This window comes from Hesperophylax consimilis, chromosome 1 (assembly GCF_061612785.1).
Source record: "Hesperophylax consimilis isolate HC1 chromosome 1, BYU_Hcon_1.0, whole genome shotgun sequence".
Taxonomy (NCBI): Eukaryota; Metazoa; Arthropoda; class Insecta; order Trichoptera; family Limnephilidae; genus Hesperophylax; species Hesperophylax consimilis.
In genome coordinates this window covers 28,568,686-28,594,291 of record NC_142836.1, presented here as the reverse complement: position 1 = coordinate 28,594,291, position 25,606 = coordinate 28,568,686, and the positions used below count along the sequence as shown (strand labels likewise).

At 33.8% G+C, this 25,606-nt stretch overlaps 1 protein-coding gene across 15 annotated transcripts in view; it reads left to right on the top strand.

The window, feature by feature from the left end:
- The window catches only part of sif (guanine nucleotide exchange factor still life), a 442,635-nt gene that overhangs the window by 196,392 nt on the left and 220,637 nt on the right, over nucleotides 1-25,606 (top strand). For all 15 annotated transcript variants that reach the window (XM_089631932.1, XM_089631928.1, XM_089631958.1 and 12 more), the window contains one exon: nucleotides 19,206-19,354. In XM_089631932.1, the coding sequence (XP_089488058.1) occupies nucleotides 19,206-19,354 (149 nt within the window). The remainder of the gene's footprint in view (nucleotides 1-19,205; nucleotides 19,355-25,606) is intronic.

The window sequence follows — 25,606 nt, the reverse complement described above, 5'->3', positions numbered from 1 at the left end:
TTAATTTGTATGAACTATGTACATATGAACAACCTCGACATGTATTGGCTGAATACATATTATTTTATCCAAATTTTATGAAATTATTTAATTTTTCTCGGTTATTGTTTTACTCGTGAGTCAATTTGCTCTTCGAAGGTATTATCAAATATGGTTATCAACCTACTATAAAGTTCATCAATAAAGTAACTAATACTAAAAAAATAACTTATTTAAAATACGCAATTTGTTTTTTTAGTATAATGGAGTCTCTAAAAATTCTGTACATAGGTATGATATATAAATTATCAATTTACGAGTATCTCTAATAATAATAATAACTGATCATATTTATATGGCGCATTTTAGAGGATCAATTACCTCAAATGCGCTTGTCACTTGTTTTTGCATTAAACCTGTCTTTAATTTACCCAAAACCACAAGTTTCTGATCTCAGACAGAATGGCATGTTATTCCAAGAATGTAGACACAGCGCATTGAATGTTGAAGTTATCTGATCTATTTAGACCCTGCGCATTGAATGTTGAATTTACCTGATCTATTTAGAAACATTTTCAACAAATCTTTCGGAAATAGTCTAGACATGTGAATGAGAATACACAAAACACACATGCATTATTACTGTTTTTCGCGGAAGGATCAATTACTTTCCAGATAAAATTGTGTGTTGTGAAAAAACATCTCCACATTACTAGGCCGATTTTTTCCACGGAAACATCGAGTTTGAGAAAACTGCGAGAAACTTGTTATATAGGGTTAATAACTTAAGAAAAACTTTTAAATAACATTTAGTTTGATAATTATTACTTCAAATTTGAGCAATTTATTAATTTACTACAACCGTACTTGGTCACTTTAAGGGATAGGTACGTAACGAACAATTTCAGGAATAATTTTAATGAAATTCTTAATATTACCAGATCCAGAATAATCAGGTTTACATTAAATATCTAATCAACAATTTTGTGAAAATGCTAATGCTAAGTTCAGTGTATGTTTTCTAAAAGTGAAATATTATTATGCTTAAAGCTTTAGGGCTTAAAGGTGAAAGTATACTATAAATACTTCGGACATTTATCTTTGTTATCACCTTTGGGACAAAATCAGCACTTCGTCAGAAAAGCAATATTGCTATTACTACAAAAATATAGCTTTTCCAAAAGTAAAAAAGGCAACAAAATTGAGAGGAAGATCCTAACTGTTGAATTACTCAAACAATTTTCACAGAATCACGGTACCCAGAGAGAGTTATCGAGTTAAAAAAAATACTTTTAGTATTTATTTGTAAGTAGTGCCAGTTAGATACGTCAGTATCCGATTAATTATGTTAAACCAGTCGGTTTTTTTTTTTAATTCTGAGGAGTAAAAAGAGAAAAGCGTGTAAATGATGCATTAAATAGAAAAAAATATTTATCTGGTTTTTGCTATATATACTTGTAAATATTCTCATTATTATATCTCATAAGTATATCTCGTAAGCATATCTCGTAAATGCAATAAACAAGTTCTACAAATAATTTCATAAGTCATCTGAATTTCGAAAATATTCTCTTTGTTTTATTGTTGTTTGATAACATTTTTTCAGATTATATTATGTTTTAGTTTAAGATTTTAAAATACATAGCGTAATGTGATGATATTCTACAATACTCAAGTAATGGGGAGAAAATATAGTATAAAAATACTGGTGTACCGCACAGCCTCAGCAAATGTTTTACGGACTACAAAGATCTGAAAATGGCATTAATATAAGTATGGTGATTGCTGGAATATTGTGTACCAGTGATTTTTGAAAAACTAAATAAGAACTTTGATCTTGAGGAAAATAAGAAACACAACATTACACTTGTGATTAGCGTTATAAAATTGTCTTATTAATTAAGACAAAATGTGAAGGTGGAAACGGCAGACAAGCAGTGGCAGCCATATTGCAGCTTTGCTGGACCACCTTCTGTTAAACATAAAACTGTATTATATACCATATATTATGTAAAATTATAAATAAATATTTAAAAAAAATCTGAATTTAAAAAAACAAACTTATGCAAGAATACGTCGTGTTCAATTCCCTGTCACGGCAGTAACACATTTTTGTATGTTTTCCTAAAATGCATAATATTTTGATAATAGTGTGGATTTTAACGCGTCGTGACACTTTATCTTTTTTCTTTGACTACCTACCTACCTACCTACCAGTAAAGTACCTACATAGCCAGTGGCAATTCCATGTATCAACTTTATCCCCCCACGCGCCGTAACAATCGCTAGCAATATTGCATTCAGGCCGAGCACGTCGCGTCGGTTCAGTTCGACGAAGTTGAAACGACATCCGCGCCACAAAATTGCTTTCATTTGCCGCTCTGCGTGACAAGTCGCTTCCCCCGGGACGGCGTTTCTCTCTTAGCTAGATTAATGCTCTCTCTAAATTTCTTTGTCAATCCGGCTTACCTAGAGCTATTGTTGCTACGATTGCAGCTTTCTTTGTCGATAGACAAATGCTTACTCTCACCTGTCACGGTTAAACGAAAAGTATTGCTTCTGCGCTCCAATAACTACTAGATTTGTTTAAAATCTTAATAATTATTTTTTTTGAAGTGAAACTTCTTTACGCGCGTTATGCATTTTCGAGGACCGGAGTAAAACCGACTCATGACCGTCACACAAAAACCGTGATCATTTCGCTATAGGAGCCTAGCTAATATTATATACCTAGTTTAGGTCACTCTCCAAACTCAGCTTCGCGGTCTAGAGGCAGAGCGCCCGACTGTCGTCGTGAAGAACCGAGGTTCGATCCCCGCTTTCACTATTTTTTTTTCTTTTTGTGTTTTTTTTAATACGAGGAAAAGTGATAAAATGCTCTCATAAACTAATATGCGACTTTGTCAGGCATACATATAAGAAGATATCTACATGATTTGTAATAATGTAGTAAAAAATTACATAAATTTGTTAATTTTAACCTCCGAGAGTCTCCCGAAAAGTCTAAATCCATTTAGTGAGAATCACTCGAGTAATTGGCTAGAAGTAACGGTCGGTACCTATATGATATTTTGGTCGAAATATAGCTTACAAATCGAGCCGGTAGAGTCGCTCGGTATTTTGATTAATTATTTTTATTTTGAATCATTAAAATTACTAATCAAGGCCGATAACGCGACTAATTACCCTCGCAGACGTGCGTGACAAGTTTTTTTAGTAAAAAACACAGCCGTAAGTGAGTTTTTCAAAATTTAGAAATGTTTTTCAAATTCAGACTCCATACGGGTATGAGACTCTTAAAACAAGATAGATCTTTTCCAAAACGGACAAATATACGGAAATATTTTGAAAAACGACAGATATGACTTCACACTGCCGATATATCTTCGATTCGACCCTATATAAACCGTTTACGAGACGTTATGTGATATTATTCATTTGCCGTGTTTGAAAACGAAAATTTGCGCGGGACAAGTCAATTGAGGAGTACACGTTGTATACGCGGTTCTCGTCGCGCGAGATACCTCTCCTCGCGGTCTAGAGGCAGAGCGTTCGACACTCGTTATGCAGGACCCGGATTCGAATCCCATATTTTTATAACTTTTAATTTTTTTTATCACATGCTACTTATAAATATGTTAATATTAGGAATCTACCTAAACGTTCATTTGTTAACAACACGCCTATAAATAAATTTATGCTTTTTAAAACTATAATGTACAGCATTCTGAATAATAATAATATGAAATGAAAAGAGAGAGAGAAGAATACTAAAAGTTTCACTTCCGTCGTGCGTAGGCTTGCCACACACTGTATTTTTTTTATTTCTTCAATTATAGCAATCCCTTTAAGGCTTTCATTTAATATAGAGTTAAATTTTTTTCACATATATCTACTACTTATTAGAGTATACTTGTTTGTCTATTCTCATGTTTGTTCATTTTCATTATTCTGGCGAAGAAACCATTGGTTTTGAAACATGGCGATTATTTTAATTTTGTGTTAAATTATATATTTTATTTTAATTTATTTTCCTTTTTTTAAATCAATCTCAATTGTTAGAGCTAAAATAATTTTATTGGGCATGTCTTAAATGGTTTAAAATAATTTTACTAAAGTTATGAGTTTATTTAATAAGGAGCATCTCAAATGCAGATGATTTCAGAAATAAAAATTCAATGTCAATTTTATTTAAAACATAAAAATCATTTATGCTTTTTAGAAGTTCTGCTAGCAATACTTGTTTATGCGTGGTAATGATTATGCCCTCTTAAACCATTTTCGTCACTGGATATAGAAAACTTCATAAGAAATCTATTAAGGAAAAAATAAACTTTTATTTTCGCTGTCCTCATTGGCATTTTCGTTTAAATTATTCAATGTTAATTTAATTAAGTACTTTTATGAAGTTAATTTTGTTACAGAAAAACTATAAAATTACATTTTTAAAATTGATAAAAAAATTGTTAGTTGTCAAATCGGAATTTACAATCTAAATCGTGTTAATTTCAATAATGCGTACAAATTAAAGCCCAGCTTTGTGTCAAACGCCTCAATCGTTGGCGTATTTGAAAAATGGGAGCTGATACATTACATCGTCATGAAGTGTCAATTCTCTTTGAAATACGATTTAAATTTATATTTTGTCAGCTTTTACTTCTGTACTTGTATTACGATTTGAATATAAATTGTTTTGTTTCAAAGCAAATCCCGCTTTGTCGCGTACGCTTTCTTTTCAGCCAAATTTGAAAGCAAACTGATACAATTGGAGAAAAGTGTCAAATTATTAGAAATACGGATTAAATTGATTTGAATACTTTTGGTTCTGACAACAACTCAGATAGTCCCGTCTTTCATTTTCATGAGAATTCTTTTCTTTCAAATTCACACATTTTGTTATTCAAATACAGGTTTTATTCAAATTAAGACTTATTCAAAATATTGCCTGAAAAACTACGCAATACTTTATGAATATATTTTTATTAACGAAATAAATAAAAGCGGTTTCAAATTTGACCCTTGGGGCAAACCACTCTACCATAAACCTGTCCATACCTATTTCCATGATTTTCCTAAACAATCTTAAAAGTACCCTATCTGTAAATTAGTACCCATTTAGCTCGTATCTCAATACACACTCACTCACATCCGTGTGCCTCTCTGGGCTCTGAGAATATCACTGATAAAATATGAATATCCATGTCGGGTGGAATAAAGCCGCATAATATTAACGAACATTATCTCAGTGTTTATCCTAGTCATTGTAAAGACCGGATATATTTAAATTTGCACTTCTTTCAATGGATGGTTCTTGTTTAAATATTCTGGTATTTAATATCTCGTGTAAATACAAAAACCACTTCCATAAAATTACACACTCTATTATTATTCTATGTAGATGAATTCACAGTACTTTCTTCTTAAATTACAATAATTTATCAACACTAGCTGACATGTACTCGATGTTATCAGGTTTTAAGGTTTCTAGTTGTATGGAGTTAAATTTTGAGAATGTGATTTCTTGTAAATTGTAACGCGAAGATCATTTTTTTTGTTAAGAACTAAAAAATAAATTTAATAAATTATTATAAGGAATAATTAGTCGCCTGAAATATCAATACAAATTGAATAGATCTCCCTGGAATTGAACATTATATTTTATTATATGTAATAGTACTTCATTTATTACTTCACTTATTTTATTATATGTACTAGTACTCCAATCAACTATCTCTTCTGCTTATTAAATTAAGCAGTAATTGTTGATTAAAGTACTAGTACATATTGAATTATTTGGCGTGTTGGAAATAAGCCGACGGAGCTCAGTGGTCCAGAGCACTTGACCGGACATCAGAAGGTGCGGGTTCAATATAAAAAAGTATATTTTTCATTATAAATTCTTGTTACATAACAGAGCGCAGGTGATCGTAATGGAAGTATGTGGTTGTAAAGGGTATCTTAGGATATTGGGGGAAGAATGGCTAATTCCGTTAATATGTAATGTCACGGGTCCCATTCCATCTTTTATAATTTTGTTCCCCTGACTCTCGGAAGTAAAGTTTGGCAAAATTTTTATTTTTTTCACTTTTAAGGTATAATGTTATATTAATATTCATAAAAAGAAATACAAATAGTAATTACTACGCCTTGATTACGTATTGATACGCCTACAAACGCTTTTATATAATTACTACGCCTTGATTACGTATTGATACGCCTACAAACGCTTTTATATAATTACTACGCCTTGATTACGATTTGATACGCCTTAATTACGTACTGATACGCCTACAAACGCTTTGACACAAAGTTGCATGGTATATTAAATCATAGTGAGTTAACCGAAGCCAAATGAAGACATTTAATTTTTGTTTTTAGTATTTATCTTTTTTTAAATGTAAATTTAACCTTTTGCGGCCTCTGGTGACCATAGCTGTCAAGTTGAAGTACCTACATCATAATTTTTCATGAAAAAACTACGTTATGTTGACAGGAGTATAGGACATTCCACCCCCCCCCCCCCCACCCAAAACCCTGGAATGATCATCCTTCCTTGGTTGCTCACTATGCTCTTTCTCAACAAGGTGGATGAAATATTGGACTGATGGAGTAGGAACATAACGGAGAAATGTTAGAATGGAATGAAAGACATAAGGGTTACTATCTATGGCTAATTTTCAACGAATCAAACACGTCTTCCTTTTCTGTGTGGAGCTTCTATTGTTTTCATCAACATTATTCCGCCTTACGTTGACGACTCCTTCGAATGGCGTCTGCAAAGGAGCTTTTGGGAGCTCAAAGGAGAATAAAAATGACACATGTGTGCTTGTTCCCCTAAACCCGTATACCCATGATTTGTCGTGGTTATGGTTTGTAGATAGTACGGGCTTAATGTCTTTCGACATATCGGTAACCTTTCTAACGAAAATCATACTGTTGATCTGGTCTCCGTAAAAAAAATTCACTTCTTAAAAATCTTAAGTGGAGTTTTAAGTAATTTACGCATGTTATGTTTTGAAAGAGTGAAAAATATTATGGCGTAAAAAACCAATTTGTGTATAGATCAACAACGCTGATTCTGAATATATAAGTTTTATTAGAAATTATGTTTTATTTTACATAGAAACAATAAATCTTCATTTAACGATTAAAACTTAAATGCCCCGTGATTGGTCGGCGGGTTCTGACAGAACTTACACGTCTACCGGTTGGTCGGCTGCGTTCACTAGAAGGCAAACTAACAGGAGAGAAAAGAACATATGTCTCCAAATAGTAATAGAACAAAGCAATATTTCCATCATATCTGTCTCCCTACAACTAATCTAACCACAATTAAACCCTATTTAGGAAACCAACTACTGAAGATATTCGTCTTATTATACAATAATAATGCCATTTGGTTGGAATACAGAATTAGGGGAACAACAAAATATTTTCTGTCTGCCAGGAATGTGTGTTAGGAAAATTTGAAAGATCGCGAGTAAAATCTAAATTTTGGACAATTCCAGAGACAAAGGGAATTTATAGCCGGACTACTGGCGCCATTTGTCCGGATTTAGAAAATCTGGAAAATGTATTTATTGCTGGTTACATCCGCCATAGAATCCAAATAAATGAACATAATTTTATTTACGTTGCAATAAGATGTCTATTGTTTCCGATGCGATTGCTTACGTAGTTCGCGAAATATATCTTTTCTATTAACGACACGAACATATTTTCGTCTTAAAATCACTTCAATGCGCGAATATAGAGTTTCGAAAATCGAGGCTCCATTATTCAATGTTTGCTTAGAAAATAACTTTTAACTCCAAAACTAAATTCTTATGGGTGTTGAGATCTGTTCATTTGGATTATGCAAAAAAATTTCACAATATTTAAAAAAAAAATGGAATTATTGAAAGAATACATTTTTTTTCAAAACCGTAACCATTACTTTAACGAAAATCATTTTTATCAAGCTGTCAGAATAAAGGAGAGGTAAATAATATACAAAAATTATACCTCCTGATGAACATGATCGTTATAGTAGGTAGATACGATAAATAATAATGATCAATTTAATTTGAATGCGGCACAATAAAACCCCGCAATGTTCACCTCCCATTGTCTCCCATTTTCTAGCCCATGCATCACTTCATTTATCTAACCTGTCAGAGCTCCGAAATAAGTCTTGTCCCAGTCCACTCCATAAGTTCGGCACATTTACCGCTTTATTATTCCTTTCTCTTCAGCGTGGAAAAAATATGGATTTTATATCATATTTCTCAATGCTGTGCGTTATTATTTTTCCCTTGTGATATCACTGATCGCTTTTTATCCGCGATAATGTTTAAATGTGATATCAGGTTAAAATCTCTGTATCTATACATATATATATATATATATATATATATATATATATATATATATATATATATATATATATATATATGCTGCACGTTTCAGAGTGGAAGATACTATCAGTTTCGCCCTAGTAAAAGATCAACATTCAGAATCTAAACTTTGGTTGAAATGAATTGAGCCATGTTTGGTGACCAGATCTAAATAGCCAGGTACTTCTCCACCTTCCTCTTCACTGCCATCTCCAATACCGTCTTCACCATAAGGGCACACGGGGCCCGTGCCCAGGGCCCCCATTCTCAGGGGGCCCCGAAGGACTGACAATTTCTCTCGCGAAACGCGATAATGCGGGCGGTGTGTGCGCATGCGCGCGGAAAAAATTTTGAATGCGATTTTGACCCTTCTGTGTACAGAATTTGTATAAAGAACAAGGTCAGAATCGCTTGCGCCAACATCATTGATGATATAGCTACTAGTTTCTTTCACCTGGCAACACCAGAATATTTTTAAATAATTTTTCTTTGGAATCGAAATGTCGAATTTGCCGCCATGCAAATCTGATGCGTGAAACTTGAGGAAAACATCGTAAAACCTATCAATTTATCAAATTAACGCAATTAATGTTGTTTTGGTACATATTTTATTGTTCTAGGAATGTGTTTCGGTCAATAATATATATGATAGCTCAAAATTAATCCAAAAAACATTCAATTTAATATTCAAAGTGGTGCTTTGTTAGGGAAAGGGAAGGGAAGGGGGCCCCATCAGGCCCGACCCATAAAGGGAAAAATTCCAAAAGGGCCCCAAATTTTTGTGTGCCCAAGGGCCCCAGCCTAGTTTAAGACGGCACTGACTATCTCCTTCCCCTCTCTAATCCTTTTAGTCCCACAACGTCCCCCAAATAGGGATGCCATAGTCTCACTGGCTCCAGACGGTTAGGAGCACTTGGGACTCTTGTCCGTTACACCTTTATCCTTAAAATTATAGTAGCAATAAAAATATCTAAATACCTTTCTTTTTTAACAAGTTGATATAATGATATCCTCAGTCCTTACTGGGATATACTGTAGTGGGGATTCAATTTACATGTTTAAATTGAATAATTTGAAGTTGCCGAAATAATTTAACAATAATATATTTGATATTTTATAATATTATGTTTTCACTGCAGATTTTTTGGTTTGTTTGAATTTATTTTGGTTGTGTTTTCTGTTTGAGTTTTCATTATGTTTTATATCCAGCTTTTTATTAGAGTTTTAAATGTTTTATATTTGGTCCGTTTAATGCGAAATAAATTTACCAAATCCACATAAGAATACGTAAATAACGTTTTACGATGAAGCAGAAAGTTTCAATTAACATAATTTTTAAATATTCCAACTTATAGAAAAAAACAAATTTAACGGTATAGACTGACAAATAATGTATTGCAAAAAAACAGGCATCAGATGTTCTAGGAAACTATTACATACGTACACAGGTTGAATCCAAGGATTTATGTATAACACAGGTAGACGCTTGTCGGGAAAGGGGATTTTCTTTTTCTGATGGAACAATGGAGGCGGATTTTATTTTTGTCATATCCCCAGAACACTGGCATTGTCTTCAGGTGTAAGATTATTCGCTGTTCGAGAGTGTCCTTACGAACTGCACTTTGTAAAATCCTTTTTCCCACACTTCGGATAAATTAGTCCTGGCTCTGAATTTATACTTTTGTTATCCAGAAAAATGCCTGTTTTGATATCTAAAGAAAAAAAAATGAAATAAGTAAATATGATGTGAACGAATTCCTAAAAAAACAATAGACTACGGTGTGACAATTTTTGGGAAGTGCTTCTATCATCGTGTTTAATAAATATTACTAAATCGAGGGAAACAAATACGAAACCAAACTTTAACGATACAGATGCGTCTAAAAATCATTAATAAAACTATATGTATTAATAAAAGTGTACTGTGAAAAGTTATTTGTATCACAGTAAATAAGATAAAATAACGTTTGCAGTTAACCTAATAAATAAATTCCGAAAACTTTCTTAAGAAACTCTAGCTTTAACATAGGATTTTATATTTCTTGTAGGTAATCATTTCGCATTGCAAATCAAGAAGCTACCCGATTGCTTTGGGTGGCTATTTTTTTTACGTAATATTTCATTGTTGATTTCAAATAAATTCGACGAGACTTGAGAAAATCTATAAAACCACAAAAGGATCATGAAACACGTTAGTATATATGATTTTTCACTCTTACTAAGACATTACTTAGATTTATCCTCTCCAACTTGGTGAGAACTTCGGTCGAATTGTTTAATAAAGTTACCAAACGTATAAGTTTTACCACACTGCCGTGAATGAGGTAACTTTTACTGAACAACCTAGGGACTCATAAATCCCATAATTCAATTTCATTTTACTATTTTTATAACTCCATTTCCAATAGTCATAAAACGGCAACATTCGACAAACTTTTGTGAAATTCGTTCGTTCTTAGAATTTTTCAATCTTTCACCAAGTCATAACAATTCAAATATTATGTTATCTCATTGTAGGCACATATATCTTGCATAATATTCTTATTTTATAACGTAGGTTGATGTCAAGATTCTATACAATCAAATAATTAAAATAAGCTAAAGATATTCCAATTATTAATGAATAAGATAATCTTAATATACATTTGAATACTAATTAAAACTTACTGAAAGTAATGAGAGACGTTGATTTCTAACGCCTACCGTATTTAACTGTCATACTTTTATGAAGAGCGTTAGTCAAGTATTGATTTCCGGCGCTGTGGATTTAAAAAAAAGCTTGAAACTTTATCTCATGTAGCACAATTACACCCGACACGTCACCACACGTTATTTTTATTTGATATTCAATTATTATATTGTACATACATAATTTAAGAATAAATGTGTAAACCGTCTTTAAAAACGCTTAGATACCTTTTTGTATTTAAAATACAAGAGCCATTTGTTTTCCTGATTTAAGTTAAAGCAATATGAGAAAACAGCAATGTAAATATATTTTAATTTGGAAAACTATACTTAATCACTTTTAATCAGTTACAAATGAGGCCCTTAAATAAATAATCCCTTTCAAATGGACGCAGATACTTCGTTCAAAATCTTGGGTTAAAAAAAGGATGAGAATGGTAATTTAGAAGTCGGGACAATTCTTTGTTCACTGCCGTAAAAGAACAACATCCTGTATCTGAAATATGAGAAGTGGTCCACTTTCGCGAAATCCTCGTAATCCGTGGAAAGGCGAGAAACCTTTTATTTGGCGCGGGACAAGGACGTCGGGACATCCTGAAACCGAAGTTTATCTTGAACCCTTATAATGTATAACATGAATGTTAGTTACATACATGCTAAAAGGTCGCAGGTAGCTTTTTTATTTTATTACGCAGGGTATTGTTTACATTTGCTAAAGAACCTTCATGGCACCTAAAGGTTAAATGTTAAGTTTTTAGGGGAAATTACAAGTCTGCTCGGGGCAAGTGACACTGGTACACCGTACATCCAATAGTGGATATTTTGGTATAAATTGAGGTCAATTTGGGAGGCGGGTATGGCTACCGCCCCTCTGCTACAGGTCGCCCCAAGTGGTTCGCTACGTTTGGTGACTTAGCAGAGGTGTCCTGGTTTTTGTGGTAAGGTTTGTCCGGGTCTTGCCGGCGGATGCGTTTGGGAGAGACTGGTCGAGGGAGATCTTTTGAACTGCCCCCCATTCCTACCCACCCCTCATATATTTTTCCTTCCCAGAACTTCCTCTCCTTCCTTCCCTAAAAAACCCACCACACAGCACCCTCTAAGAGGAAATTTTCTGTGTGGATTTTTCTTGTGTGGAGCTACTGTAGAAGTGAAGAAGGGACAAGAAAAAAAGTTCACGTCTTTTCAGATATAAAAAATGAACACATTGCTCAAGTCATTTCAAGCAACTTTTCGGTTACATAATGACCAAGGAGCGGTTCCGAAAGTCTCTTCCAATTAGGAATGATGCAAAATATATATAAATAAAGTATATTGTATATTCAGATTATCTATTTAAATGCACAAACTAAAATTTTATTAATTACAATTACAAATGTTAATCAAATTAATTGGTATAATAACGTAACCTTCCAGGTAGAAGGTAAAGTGGAATCGTGACATGATGATCAATCCTCCCTCAGTTATATCATAACTATGTTTCTCTCTAATAATATATCATAACATTCCCATTTGTCTAACGCTAACGATGTTTCATACCCTTTTCGACGGTAATTGCTGAAATCAGATTCACGTTTTTCACCGGAGACTTTATTGCGTTTGGAAAATGGACCACCCTAGGGCACTACTATTCACATGAACCATCCGAAGTGTTAATTAATTGTGCTATTACAGTTTATATTTTATTATTTATCGTTTTTCCAAAAATTTGACATTTTTCCTTATATTTCATAAGCACAGAGTAACTATATTTGTGTATTTTCGGGGTAACATTTTAACTTATAATGCTCCTCTATGCTTTACCTTGCATGTAAAAGCCGTCAAGGCGAGAACAAACAAACAAATAAATAAATAAATTTTGTTATGTATCACATTTAGCCATTCACATGTAATTTTGTAATTGTGAACATACCTACTAGTTTATTTCTCTTTTATTGCAATGAATTAACTCTACCTTAACTTATCTATTCACCTACCTACCTTTCATATTATGTTTACTTTTATTTTTATTTTTATAGTCTATCTTTTTCCATTTAAAAATGTTTCTGTATGTTATTTTATGTAAAAGCTTGTTATGTAAAAAAACTTGTTATGTAAAAGCCCACCAGGGTGTTGAAATTAATAAATAAAAAATAAAATTAATAAATAAATAAAAAATCTAAAGGATCGATTTTTTGGAATTTAGTATCATGCTTATAGTATGATAATTCGTAAAAATATTATTTATTTATAACTAAGAGAAATGATATTTCACTTTTTTTAATGAAACAATATTTCAGCTGAAGATAATATTTGGTGTTAATATAAATTGTGCTAACCGCCGTAGAACAGAGAATCATTATCGTTTTCGTATTTTTCCTACCCTGAATGAGAACCATAAACCCCGATTCCCAATTTTATCACGAACCGTTCGAACATCAAGTTTTCCAAAAATCTCAGAGGTGCTTTAAATGATTGCGTCAATTTAAAAATATGTATTTTGTTTGGTCGATTATTTAGCTCCGCTTGTCAAATCGTTTTGCCTGATTTTCACACAGAACTAGAATACCCCCAGAGGACAAATAAGTGTAAATTAGTGTGAGGGGAACAGAACAACACGAGAGGGACGAAGGGTACAGAGTTTCATAACTTAAGTGCCGCGGGGATGAAGCAAAACAATTGTCATTTTGAATGTAAAACGATGAGAATTTAGTAAAATAAACACTTATGTTGTTTTTCTTAATTATTTCTAATATGTTCATTGTAATTCAAACTGAAATGGCACCTAAAACGTTTAACATATTATGTCAGAACTCAGAGCTTATTGGTGAGTAGGTAAGTTCGCAAATAAAATTTGCTTGAATTCATGCTTATTCAATTTCGTCAATGATTTACGGACGGTATTAAATTGTTTGATATTCTTAGAATACATGTTTGTCTTTGCAGATATACCCCAGCCTAACCAATTATAACGAACACTTATTAATGTAATTTCATATTTTTACACAGTTAAAGCCATAATTCAGGATAATTGTTTATGAGTCGTGTTCCGTACTTGCGTATTACTTTATTCAGGCATTCCGGCTTATTTTGACACCATCTTCCCTAAACACGTGACGGGCATAATCGCATTGTCATAATATAATTTAAACATGGCTCTCGTTTCGCTTTCTCTTTTCATAATCGGCGAGGCGAGCCCCAGAATATTAATGAATAGGATCGATTTCCATTACATCTTTTTTTTTATAAGGATTCTTGTTTAAATATCTGTTGCCTCGATCGTAAAGTTACGCACCTCACTGAACCATTCGTTAAATAAGATTTTCGCAACATTGCTTTTTATACGATACTTGTAATTTTCACTTTGGTAAAAATACTAAAGAATGAATAATTATGTTCCTTCGGAATATTTTCTGATTGAACTTTTGGTAAGCAGGACCGAAAAAAATTACCATCGTGATTTTAGAGTCAATTAAATAAATTATTATAATTTTAAGTAACAAAATACTTCTGTTCGAAATTTATTTGTTTTACTTTCACAGTAAGAGTGTAAGTTTTGCAGTTTCTTGCAACCGAAATTAGTACATACATATGTTTGGAAAATTCAGCAGTTGAATACGTATACGTAAAAAGTTTATTTTTTTAACAATTGCCTATTTAATTTATTTTTTTGGTAGTTTAAAATATATGGTTTGTTGATTCCACTTACTCGTTTAAGTATAAAAATATTTTGAAAAATATTATTGTAAATGTAATAAAATTTCGAAAATTCAACAATATGTTATATAGATACGTCTGTCAAATCATCAACCCAAGCTCACATGAAATATTTGCAATGGGTATTGGTATTTTAATAATCATCGTAAATAATTACAAATAAATGTTACATGCTTTTCAGTTCTTATAATATTATTTCATATAATATTACCTGTTTGTACTTATAAAAGAGAATCATATTATTTTCGTCGATGAGGTTCGCTATCCATCACATCGCCAACCCTTCGGTGGCGCAAAGAGGAGGACGGAACGTGATCAATGTCGAATTGGTACATGGAACATTAGAGGAGGAATGGAAAGAAAGATGAACGAACTGTGTGATACTATGGTGAGCAAATGTTTGGACGTACTTTGTATAACAGAGAGTATGAAAAAAGGTAGCGGTACAATGCAGCATAATGATAGGCTCGTCATTTGGTCTGGGAGACCAGATACGGAGAGGGCTTGTCAGGGTGTTGCAGCGCTACTGTCTCCCAGAATGATTGAATGTAATATGTTGCAGTATGAATGTGTAAGTCCGAGAATAATGTGGATCAGATTTAAAATCGGTTTGACAAGGGTGTTTCTTGTTATTTGCTACGCCCCTGTTAATTCTGAAAGCGATGAAGTGAAAGATGATTTTTGGACTGGTGTGAATGTTGTAATGAGACTAAAAAATATGAACGAAAGGATTATAATGGCAGGCGATTTGAATGGGTGGGTGGGAATTAGACGTGACGGATTTGATTCGGTCTTAGGTATGTTTGGGGATAAAAGAACGAATGACAACGGGAACAGAATGCTTGAAGTATGTTTAGAGTGGAACCTGTTTGTGTCGAATACTTTCTTCGATCATAAAGGTATCCACCAATATACGTGGGAAAGAGGAAATGAGAGGTCAATTATTGATTTTGTAGTAATTGACTCTAGGTTGAGAGCTGTTACCGAGGACACAAGAGTTTTCAGAGGGGCTGAGGTCGAAACTGACCACTTTCTTGTAGTGTCGAGAGTAAACCTCTTTCGCGGTTGGCGCTCTAAAGTGAAAACGGTACCAGCTCCGACAAGAGTCAAAATAGAAAAACTGCAAAACGATAATGTGAGAAGTAAGTATGTGAATTGTGCAGAGATAAGATTGAATGCGAAGGAAATGGATGGTCTAAGCATAGACGAAACATGGAACCACATAAAAGTGTGTCTTTGTGAATCTGCTAGGGAGGTTTGTGGAATAAGTACGCAAGGTAGGAAGAAAGGTGATGCATGGTGGGATGATGAGATTAAAGCACTGGTCTCAGAAAAGAAGAAAGCATGGTTGTGTCTGATTGCGGCTAGCAGTGCTTCCAGCGAAGAGAAGTATCGAGCGAAAGAAATATATAAGGAATGTAAGAAAAAAGTAAGAGTTGGAGTGAAAGAACGAAAGAAACGCCTGGAAGAGGAAGAAGGAATGAAAATGACAAACCATTTCCAAGAAAACATTAAGTTGTTTTGGAAAGAAGTCAAAAGGTCCCGGAGTGGCCCAGAAAACGGAAGCATGAAAGTGATAAAATCAAAAGATGGAAAAATGTTGACGAATGAGGAAAAAATAAAAGAGAGATGGATGAATTATTTCGAGGAAGTCTTCGAAAGCGAAGTGAATGACAGTGATTCCAGTGGCGAATCAGATATGAATGACGATGGAGTGAATGTTACCGAAATTAGCATGGATGAGATAGAAAGCTCGATTAAATGTATGAAGAATGGTAAGGCTGTTGGGTTTGACAATATTGCTGCTGAATATTTTAAAGGAGGTAGCCGTGTAATTCTCACATGGTTGTGCAATCTTTTTAACCAATGTTTAAAGGAAGGTTACACGCCTTTAGATTGGAGAAGGGCTGTGATCATGCCATTATACAAAGGTAAAGGGTCACGTATGGAATGTGGGAATCATAGGGCTATTAGCCTGCTTAGTTCAGTTGGCAAGCTGTATGGTAGAATTTTGATTGAAAGAGTAAGAAAGGAAACAAAGGATAAAATATGGGATGTGCAAGGTGCTTTCATGAGTGGAAGGGGGTGCATGGACCAGATCTTCTCATTGCGTATGCTCACTGAGAAGTTTCTGGCAAAAAACCAGAAACTTTTCTGTGCCTTTGTAGATTTACAAAAAGCATACGACCGAGTCGACAGGAAAAAGCTATGGAAGGTGTTGTCCAAGTATGGAGTGAATACGAATCTGATTCAGGCAATTGCGTCTCTGTATGAGGGAAGCGTTGCATGTGTTAGGGTAAACGGTGGTTTTACGGGGTGGTTTGATATCACAAAAGGTGTTAAACAAGGCTGCGTAATGTCACCGTGGTTATTCAATCTATACATGGATAATTGTATGCAAGAATTGAAAGAGGTGGGATTGGGCGCGAATTTGAATAATTTGAAAGTATGTTGCCTGTTGTATGCTGATGATGCGGTGCTGATTGCTAATAGTATAGATGATCTACAGTCTCTCGTGTCTAGGATGAACGAAGTATGCATGAAGAATGAGTTAATGATGAATGTAAGTAAGTCTAAAGTAATGGTGTTTGAAAGAGAGAGTACGAAAACAGTGTGCAATATAATTGTGAATGGGGAATACTTGGAGCAGGTGGATGAGTTTGTGTATTTAGGAAGTATGTTTACGAGAGATGGGAAGGCTGACAGAGATATCGAAAGAAGGGTAAATGCAGGTAATTCCGTTAATGGAGGACTAAACGCCGTAGGCGCTAACAAAAAATTGTCCAAAGAAGCGAAGTTAGCAGTCCACAACGGAGTGCTGGTACCTACCTTGATGTATGGAAGTGAGGCATGGAACTGGCAAAGAAAGGATGAAAGTAGATTAAATGCTGTTGAAATGAGATCCCTAAGGCGTATGTGTGGTAAAACCATGTTTGATCGTGTGAGGAATGTGGAGATCCGCAAAGAGTGCAAGGCTGATGTAAGCGTAATGAGTAAGATTAAGAAAGGAACGCTTAGATGGTTTGGGCATGTAGAGCGAATGAGCGAAGATAGGAGTGTAAGGAGGATATATGATGCAAATGTGAATGGTAGCAGAAGTCGGGGACGCCCGAGGAAGACATGGCACGATCAAGTGAATCAGATACTCGAGTCGGGCCATGTCAAGAGTCAGAATAATAGAAGAGTATGTATGAGACGATGTATGAATGTGAATGAGGCAAGGAGTGTGTGCCAAGACCGAGTTGTTTGGCGGTCCGTCCTCTCTGCCTACCCCTGCGGGGAAACGGCGTGATGGTTAGTTAGTTAGTTAGTTAATATTATTTTCATCGAAAATTGAACACAGTTATGCATAAATCAGCCAGTCAATAATGTTGGAAAAAAATAACATCCAACGGATTAAGGTCAATTCTGTGTTCCACTAAAACCAGCCAGACCGTTTTCTGGCAAAAATTCATAGTAATTTCTCTCAGAAATATTTGTTGATGGCGAAAAAAACATTTAAAAATGTACAAAAAGCGCCCACGGCACATAAAACACTTTTATTGTTGCTATTTCTCAAAACATATTTACCATAAAACAGCCATAGTCAACTGGTCGATTTTAGAAATCTACCCAACATTCGAATGATGACATTTACCTGATCTGCAGAAAACGTCCACGGCTCCTGTAATAATAACACATACAAGTTCATGTTTAGTGTTTCTGGTAGCTCAGGCTCTTTTCTGTAAAATACATTTTTCACATATTAAACGAAACGTGCATTCTTCATATTTCACTGTTCTTCACATTTATGCTTCAGATGGTTGCAGAACTAACATTCATTAAGTATTCTATAGAAAACTGCAAGACCTGAAAAACACCTAAAAATCTAGATTACTTATATCGACTTTAATAAAAAATTACCATCTGCAAACTGTTTATAATTTGTTAAGTACAAAATATTACAGGTGTTGAATAGGATTTGATTATTCGATCACTAGACAAAGAGCTTTTTTCTCAGTTTTACACGGAGAAAAATTACTGATATGAAATATTGCTAATTTGTTAAAAATGTGGTCAAATTATTCGCTTTCCTGTTCAAAGCGTGACTGGAAGCCTATAACAAATGAATTTACAATTTCATAACAAACTTTTAGAGAAGCACAAATATGTTGTGAGTAAGTCGGAACACGTATTCTGAAAAATAATAATATTTTCGCATCTCGTCCATTATATTTATTCGGACAAGGCCACCTGCGTGAAAACGTATTTAGATATATTTTTAATGAATAATATTTTATTAGGAAATTGTCATGCAGTAACATTTTTAAGAGGATCTTTAAAAAGAAGACGTACCTACCTACTCATTTTTCTGCGTGTAGTTTTATTTGGTTGACTGCTTTCCGAGTAACTACGTTCAATTGTCAATTGCCTTATTTAAAGCCCCATAATTATAAAATGTTAGTAAACATTATTTATCCTTTGTTGCAGATAAGCGATGATGACCGCATGTCCCTGACGACCGCCGTGTCGGATGACGATGATGGAGCCGAGAGCGTGATGAACTCCCCGTACAAGGGAAAGCAGACCGGCACTGCGGCCGCCTCCTTCAACTGCACTGGCGCCGTCAGGAAGGCCGGGTAAGTTCATACCATTACATCATCATATCATCACATCATCACATCATTACATCATCACATCATCACCAGTGTTGCCAACTCAACTACTTCAAAATATGCTAGAGTGATGGGAAAAATATGCCAGAAATATGCTAAATTCCTTTAAAAAATGCCAAAAAAAGCCAACATATATTTAACTTATTTTGTTGAGAAATAGAGTGATGGGAAAAATATGCCAGAAAAATGCTAAATTACTTTAAAAAATGCCAAAAAAAAGCTAACATAAATTTAATTTAGAAATAAAATCAGTGAAATAAAATATCAATATCTTCATCTTCATCTTCTTCTTCTTCATTAACAGCAGCTGATGTGGAAGGCTGAGAGACGGAGTCGTAACTTTCTTTGGTCCCAATGCAGCGTAGTACTTCGTCAGGAACAGTGTAAGAATAACGGCACTTTCCTGCTCTCTTTAGGCCAAATCTCACGTACAAAATGGCATTCAGGGTTCTCACCGCCAAACGATTTCGGAGTTTTGTTTTGACCAGACTCATTTGGCTAAATACACGTTCAATGTCCGCATTTTAATGCGGCAATGTTAAAATAGACATTGCAAACTGGCATAAATCTCCGAAGGGGTTATTATTAGCTGCATCTTTATATTGCATGACTTCATTCCAAAACTCTACAGTGGAAGTCAAGGATTCCCATTTAATGTGAACTATGTTTCTCCATTGAGACACCAGTTTTTCAATCGATATCATTTTGGTTAGTTAAAAAATTGGTTTTTATTATTTTCATGTTTCTGTAAAAATAAGCCAAATAAATATGCTATTTGCTAAAAGCATAATAATTATGCCAAATTTATCATATAATATGCTAACTTGGCAACACTGATCATCACATCATCACATCATCACATCACCACATCATCACATCATTGCATCGTTTGTTCATTATTATGTACTAGCGCAGACCCGTGACAAATCACTGAATACTTTAATTCCAATAAAAAAAACAATTAAAATTGAAAAAGACAATTCAAAATAATGTTCCGTTTAAATATTATACCATCGGTAGGTAGGTACCTACTTTACCACTTTTCTGAATCGTTTGCACAATCAGTTTCAATTTTTAAAATGACGCTTTAAAAGCAACTCAAATTTGAGTTGATTGAACCAGATTTCACAGGGATAAAGAACCACGCAGTACTATTATGATTGATTTGTGGGGTATTATACCGTGTTGCGCTAACTCCTTTTTAGCCAACGTTTCGGATAACATTATAGTGTCCATCATCAGGGCAGATGTGTGCGATGATGGATTCTGTAATGCTGCCTGAAACTTTGGTAGAAGACACGGCATAACACTTGAAAAATAAATTCCTATAATGCCATGAAAATCTCAAATCATATCCCAATCATTTAATTTTATTTTAATGTTTTTTTTTTACCTTTTTTTTTCGATGACTTCTGTGGAAGCAAATGAGCGCCTTATTGCGCATTGAAAGCCATAATACCCATAGTTCTTGAGTCTTACCTCAATGCTGATCGTCACCCCTACTACAATTGTTATGAACCGAGCTCCTCCGCTCTGCACTCTGCATGGGCACTGCGCTTCATGAAAAGTCACGGACATCGACGTCAATACAGAGGTTTGTGTTGGTATATTGTGCAGGCCGTTAATTAACCTTGAACTTGTGACAGGCCGTTAAATGATACTTTAGCTGAGCAGTTCAGCGCATCGAGGGTTACTATTCTTCGCTTTGCCATGTTTGAACACCATATAGAAATATTGGGAAAATCAGCCCCCAAACGAGTCGCATAAAACCTAACACCTATAAACATTTTCCTAAATAATACAAAATTTGCGTATTTGCACCTCACTATAGAGTGAGGTGAGAATTAATAGAATTCAAGAGATGGGCCTCATGATAGCAATGAAACTAGCGGTATGGGCTCAAATAAATATATTTTAATGAATAATGACAGTCCTCTTTAAAGAATACTCATTCCAGAGATATATTTTATGGTATCTACGTAAGTAGGTACTTATCTACTCATCTCAGAAAATATCACCCCATCCGGGAAACCAATTTTCAGAATCTAAACTTAGCTTGAAATCGAAAAACCTCTATTTAGTTGTCAAACCTTGATAGCCATCATTCTATCTAACTATAATTCAAAATAAATAAAAGATTCTCTCTTACGTGAAATACATCTTATTTTACGCCCGCCTTTAAAGACAGGAATACCAGAGTTTTCAAGTTCCTTTTCCCACGAGTACTGAAAATGCACAATTAATCATTTTAAGTATTTTGGATCTGAAGTTTCAAGTACGAAACTCTCAAAAATAAGAAACAAACTTATCTAAACTAAAGTCAAATACACTATGGCTGAAGACTAAATCGATAGTTATGGCGTCAGTTCATTCGAGAGGTTCTCCTTAGCCTCCAGGGAGATAACTTTCATTATACTATTTGCCCAAATAGTCGAATAGGGACCCTAACGACTCTCATGATTTGAGTGGGAAATGATCATGGATCACATTTCATTTATCACCGGGTTTTGTTGCTGGTTTTGTAAGGACTGCGTGGAGATTTTTTTAAAATTTGTTCTTTACTACCTATGGGTTTAATAATTAACTAGACATGAACATGTTAGAGAGGCACTTTTCGGAAAATTCTAGGGGCGAACAGATATACTTTATCTCATGTGACATCCATGCAGTCAGTTACCGGTCATGACGTTCGTTTATCAGAAGTGCGAGTAAAAATTCATGAAATAACCTAGTGAGTTTGTCATATTTTGAATTTGAATCACAATAAGTATCTTTATTTTCAATTACTAGCGGAAGCATATTGTATTTACCTTCTGCATTACATTTTTAATAATTGATTTTTTACTTTCCATATAGATCGTAGCAAAATTTTGTCATAAGCATATACCGATACACATTTTAAGACATATTATGAATATGAAAATATGTAATTACAATTTCCCAGCTATTTTTGAGCATTAAGCAACCAACTGTTTCTAGGAACGCAAAGGCCTAGTTCTTTTAAATACATTATATATCCTTTGAAACAGCAAAAATATTTTTGAATAATGGGGTTTCCTTCCGACAAAAATAAATTTTATTAAAAATGTCACTATATAAACACGCATTTATTGCCAAAACAACAGTTCTCAGAACTCGTTCAAAATATTGTACAAAAGAAAAATACATTACGAGAGAGGATTGTATTTTTTTGAGTGACAGAAAATAAATCAAACGAAAGTCGTACCTTCAACCTTAATTGAGCGCGCGCCGCTTAAAAATTTTACAATTAAATTTAAAATTTAATTTAAAAAAATTTTGTATTCAAAAACTCCAAATCGAGTGTTTTATATTTTACACAACTAATAAGAACCATCATTTTAGGGTAAGTGGTTGTTGATCAGTTGTGTGAAATTTAAAACACTGATATTATTAAGGGGGTTAAATCATAACGGTATTCGATCAAATTATTTACACTCAACAAAATCTTTTTGATCTTAGATAAATTACTATAAACGTCCAGTACCTTCTCGTTAATCACATCTTGGTAGTTACGAATTCATTACGAACTTGATTAAAAAAGTGTAATTGAAACTTAATTTTAGATTACACGACACATTCTTCATTTTCAACTACATCTACTACAATTTTAATATATTTTTTAATTCAATCTAGTTCAACATGAAATATTATAATTCTACCATTCGCTATTTTATCTATTCATTCTATTCACCTAAATAATGGAGCCACAACGATAACATAAATCTCTTAACTTCGCCACTCACATGCGCTTGATTTCACCGCAAACTTTTCCATAGGACCCTGATTTGCAAGAGGTCTGTTTCAATATTGGCCGTTCTCCCTGCAAACAACCGACGCATAACTTTTAGCGGATATTTGTTTAACAAGTCGCGCGGCTCAGTTTAATTACTGGCCTGTCATTGCTTTCATTGTTACAAATAATGTCAGTGGTTCATTAGCAAACTTCGCCAAATATTCACTAGTTGGATTATTGATAAAACAAGTTAGACAAGTTATTATACTTGTTCTCTCTATCGTGGCTACGGCCTTCAAAGGGGCCCTTCCGTTTTTGTCAGTATCGCATCATTATAGAATATTCTAAGTACCCCTATTTGTAATAAGTTGATATCATTTTTTCCACCGTTTTTCTAGACAGTAACATAAGTTTACTGATGCACAATGTTCAATGGGGTGACCGAATGTTGTTATGTTAGGATCACAGTCGAACGTATCTTTATAACGATATCAAGACCTCATACACAAATGAGAAAGGCAAAAAAGAAACAGTCTTATGTCTATATCCATTTATCACGCGTTAAAGTGTCGCCCTTTTACCGCTAGGCCAATAATAGTACTTGCTAATACAACTTCTTGCAAATAAAAATTACAAAAATCCCTTGTATGTATTTTGTAGTCTGTACTACTATTTAATAATTATTATATTTATTGCGTGTTACTAAATATTTCATATAATAATAATAAAAACTTTTACTTGACAATAGATTGAACGATTTTTTTATTACATGATAAAATGCAATGAAATATTGACAACAGTTAATGAAATATGGACAAATTTTAATGAAATATTGACAAAATGTTCTCTAGAAATAGATTGAGGACGGGTTGTTTTGGAGAATTTGAACAATTCATCAAATTTCAACGTTCACTTTCGGGTTCTTCCAATTCCTATTCAAGTTCTGTTATTTTATCATCATAGGCTAGTTGCTTGACAGAATTGAAATAAAACAGAACTTGAAAATACTTTCACAGAACTTGAAAATGAACGTTGAAATTTGATGGAATGTTCAAATTCCCCGAAACAACCAGTTCTTACATAAATAATGTTTTCTTTTTAATTTTAGAGCACAGGTTAAAGCACAAGTAGAATATTATTATTTATAGAGTGAATTTTTTACCAATCGCGATTTGGAAAGAAAATCACATTTTACATACTAACAATAATTTGATAAATGATTTCCAAATATATCAAATACCAAAATATGAAGGTTACAACAAAAATATTACACTAACGATAAACGCGTTGTATTTTTGGAATTCACCCATCCTTTCCCTAAGTATCTTTATAAATCAACGAACTAGATAGACATTGAATAATATATTTTTGCTTTTTGTACATTTTTTTTATCTCAGTTCGTCAACAAATCAAGCTCCAGTTTAAGGGAGTTACAAAATAAACGTCGATTTCAATAACCTTGATTTTTGCGGATTTATTTTATTTTGACATTTACGTCAATCACGCCCGGATGAATGGGTTGCGATTACGAAGAATTATTGATCGAATTGATTTTTCTAAAAAAAACGGTCTTTAACGCTTACGAGATGGAATGAAAAAGATTCATACCTTCGGACCGAAGAGTCATGGTAGATCAGACATGATTAAAATCAACACGAAAACCTCACTCAACAAATTGGTTGCGAATGGAGTCCATTCTGGAACAATCTGTACTGTGGAAAGTAAACGAATGATTGATGAATTATGTTATTCTACCTCCAATTTTCAACGCGAAATTAATTTCATTTAAATTGTTTCCGCTGATTTAATTCGAGGAAAAAAAGTTGTTAAAATAACCTTAATAATCGATGCGGGGGTAGGGCAATGCAATAAATTCCATAATTCAGAGTAAAAGTAGGTACTCTATTGAACTTTGTGATTTTCGAACGGACATGGTCAAAAACGAAAAGTGGTGGAGCATAAGAGAGTTTATCATAAAAAAACGATGCTTTAAAATAATTCAGTTTTCAATATTTTCGTATTTTACTTAGCTATAAAATTTTTACATTTTATGTCCAGTATTTTATAAAACTACTATAGTAATATGATATTACCTACGTACTAATATTTGGACTTCACAACCCTTAAACCCGGTACTCGCCCTTCAGTGAGCATGTTGGAAGCAGTGCAGTATCTGGGAAGGCCAAACGTCATATGGTAGGCGTTGTTATACTGCACGCGTAGCCTTTCTATGCTTCTCTTCTTAAAGTTGGCCCATAGCTCGCTTGCATAAAAAAAACGTACAAAATGTTAGGAATGGCACTATTTTTATGCGTGGGCTGCAAAGCCAGAAACTTCTACTGAGCATATTAGACTTTATGTCCATCGTTCATCGTTGATTTCAACTTCGTCCGTCAGTTTAATATTGATGATGTAGCCTAAATACTTTGTTTTCTCTACCTTTTTTATAAACTCGCCGTCCT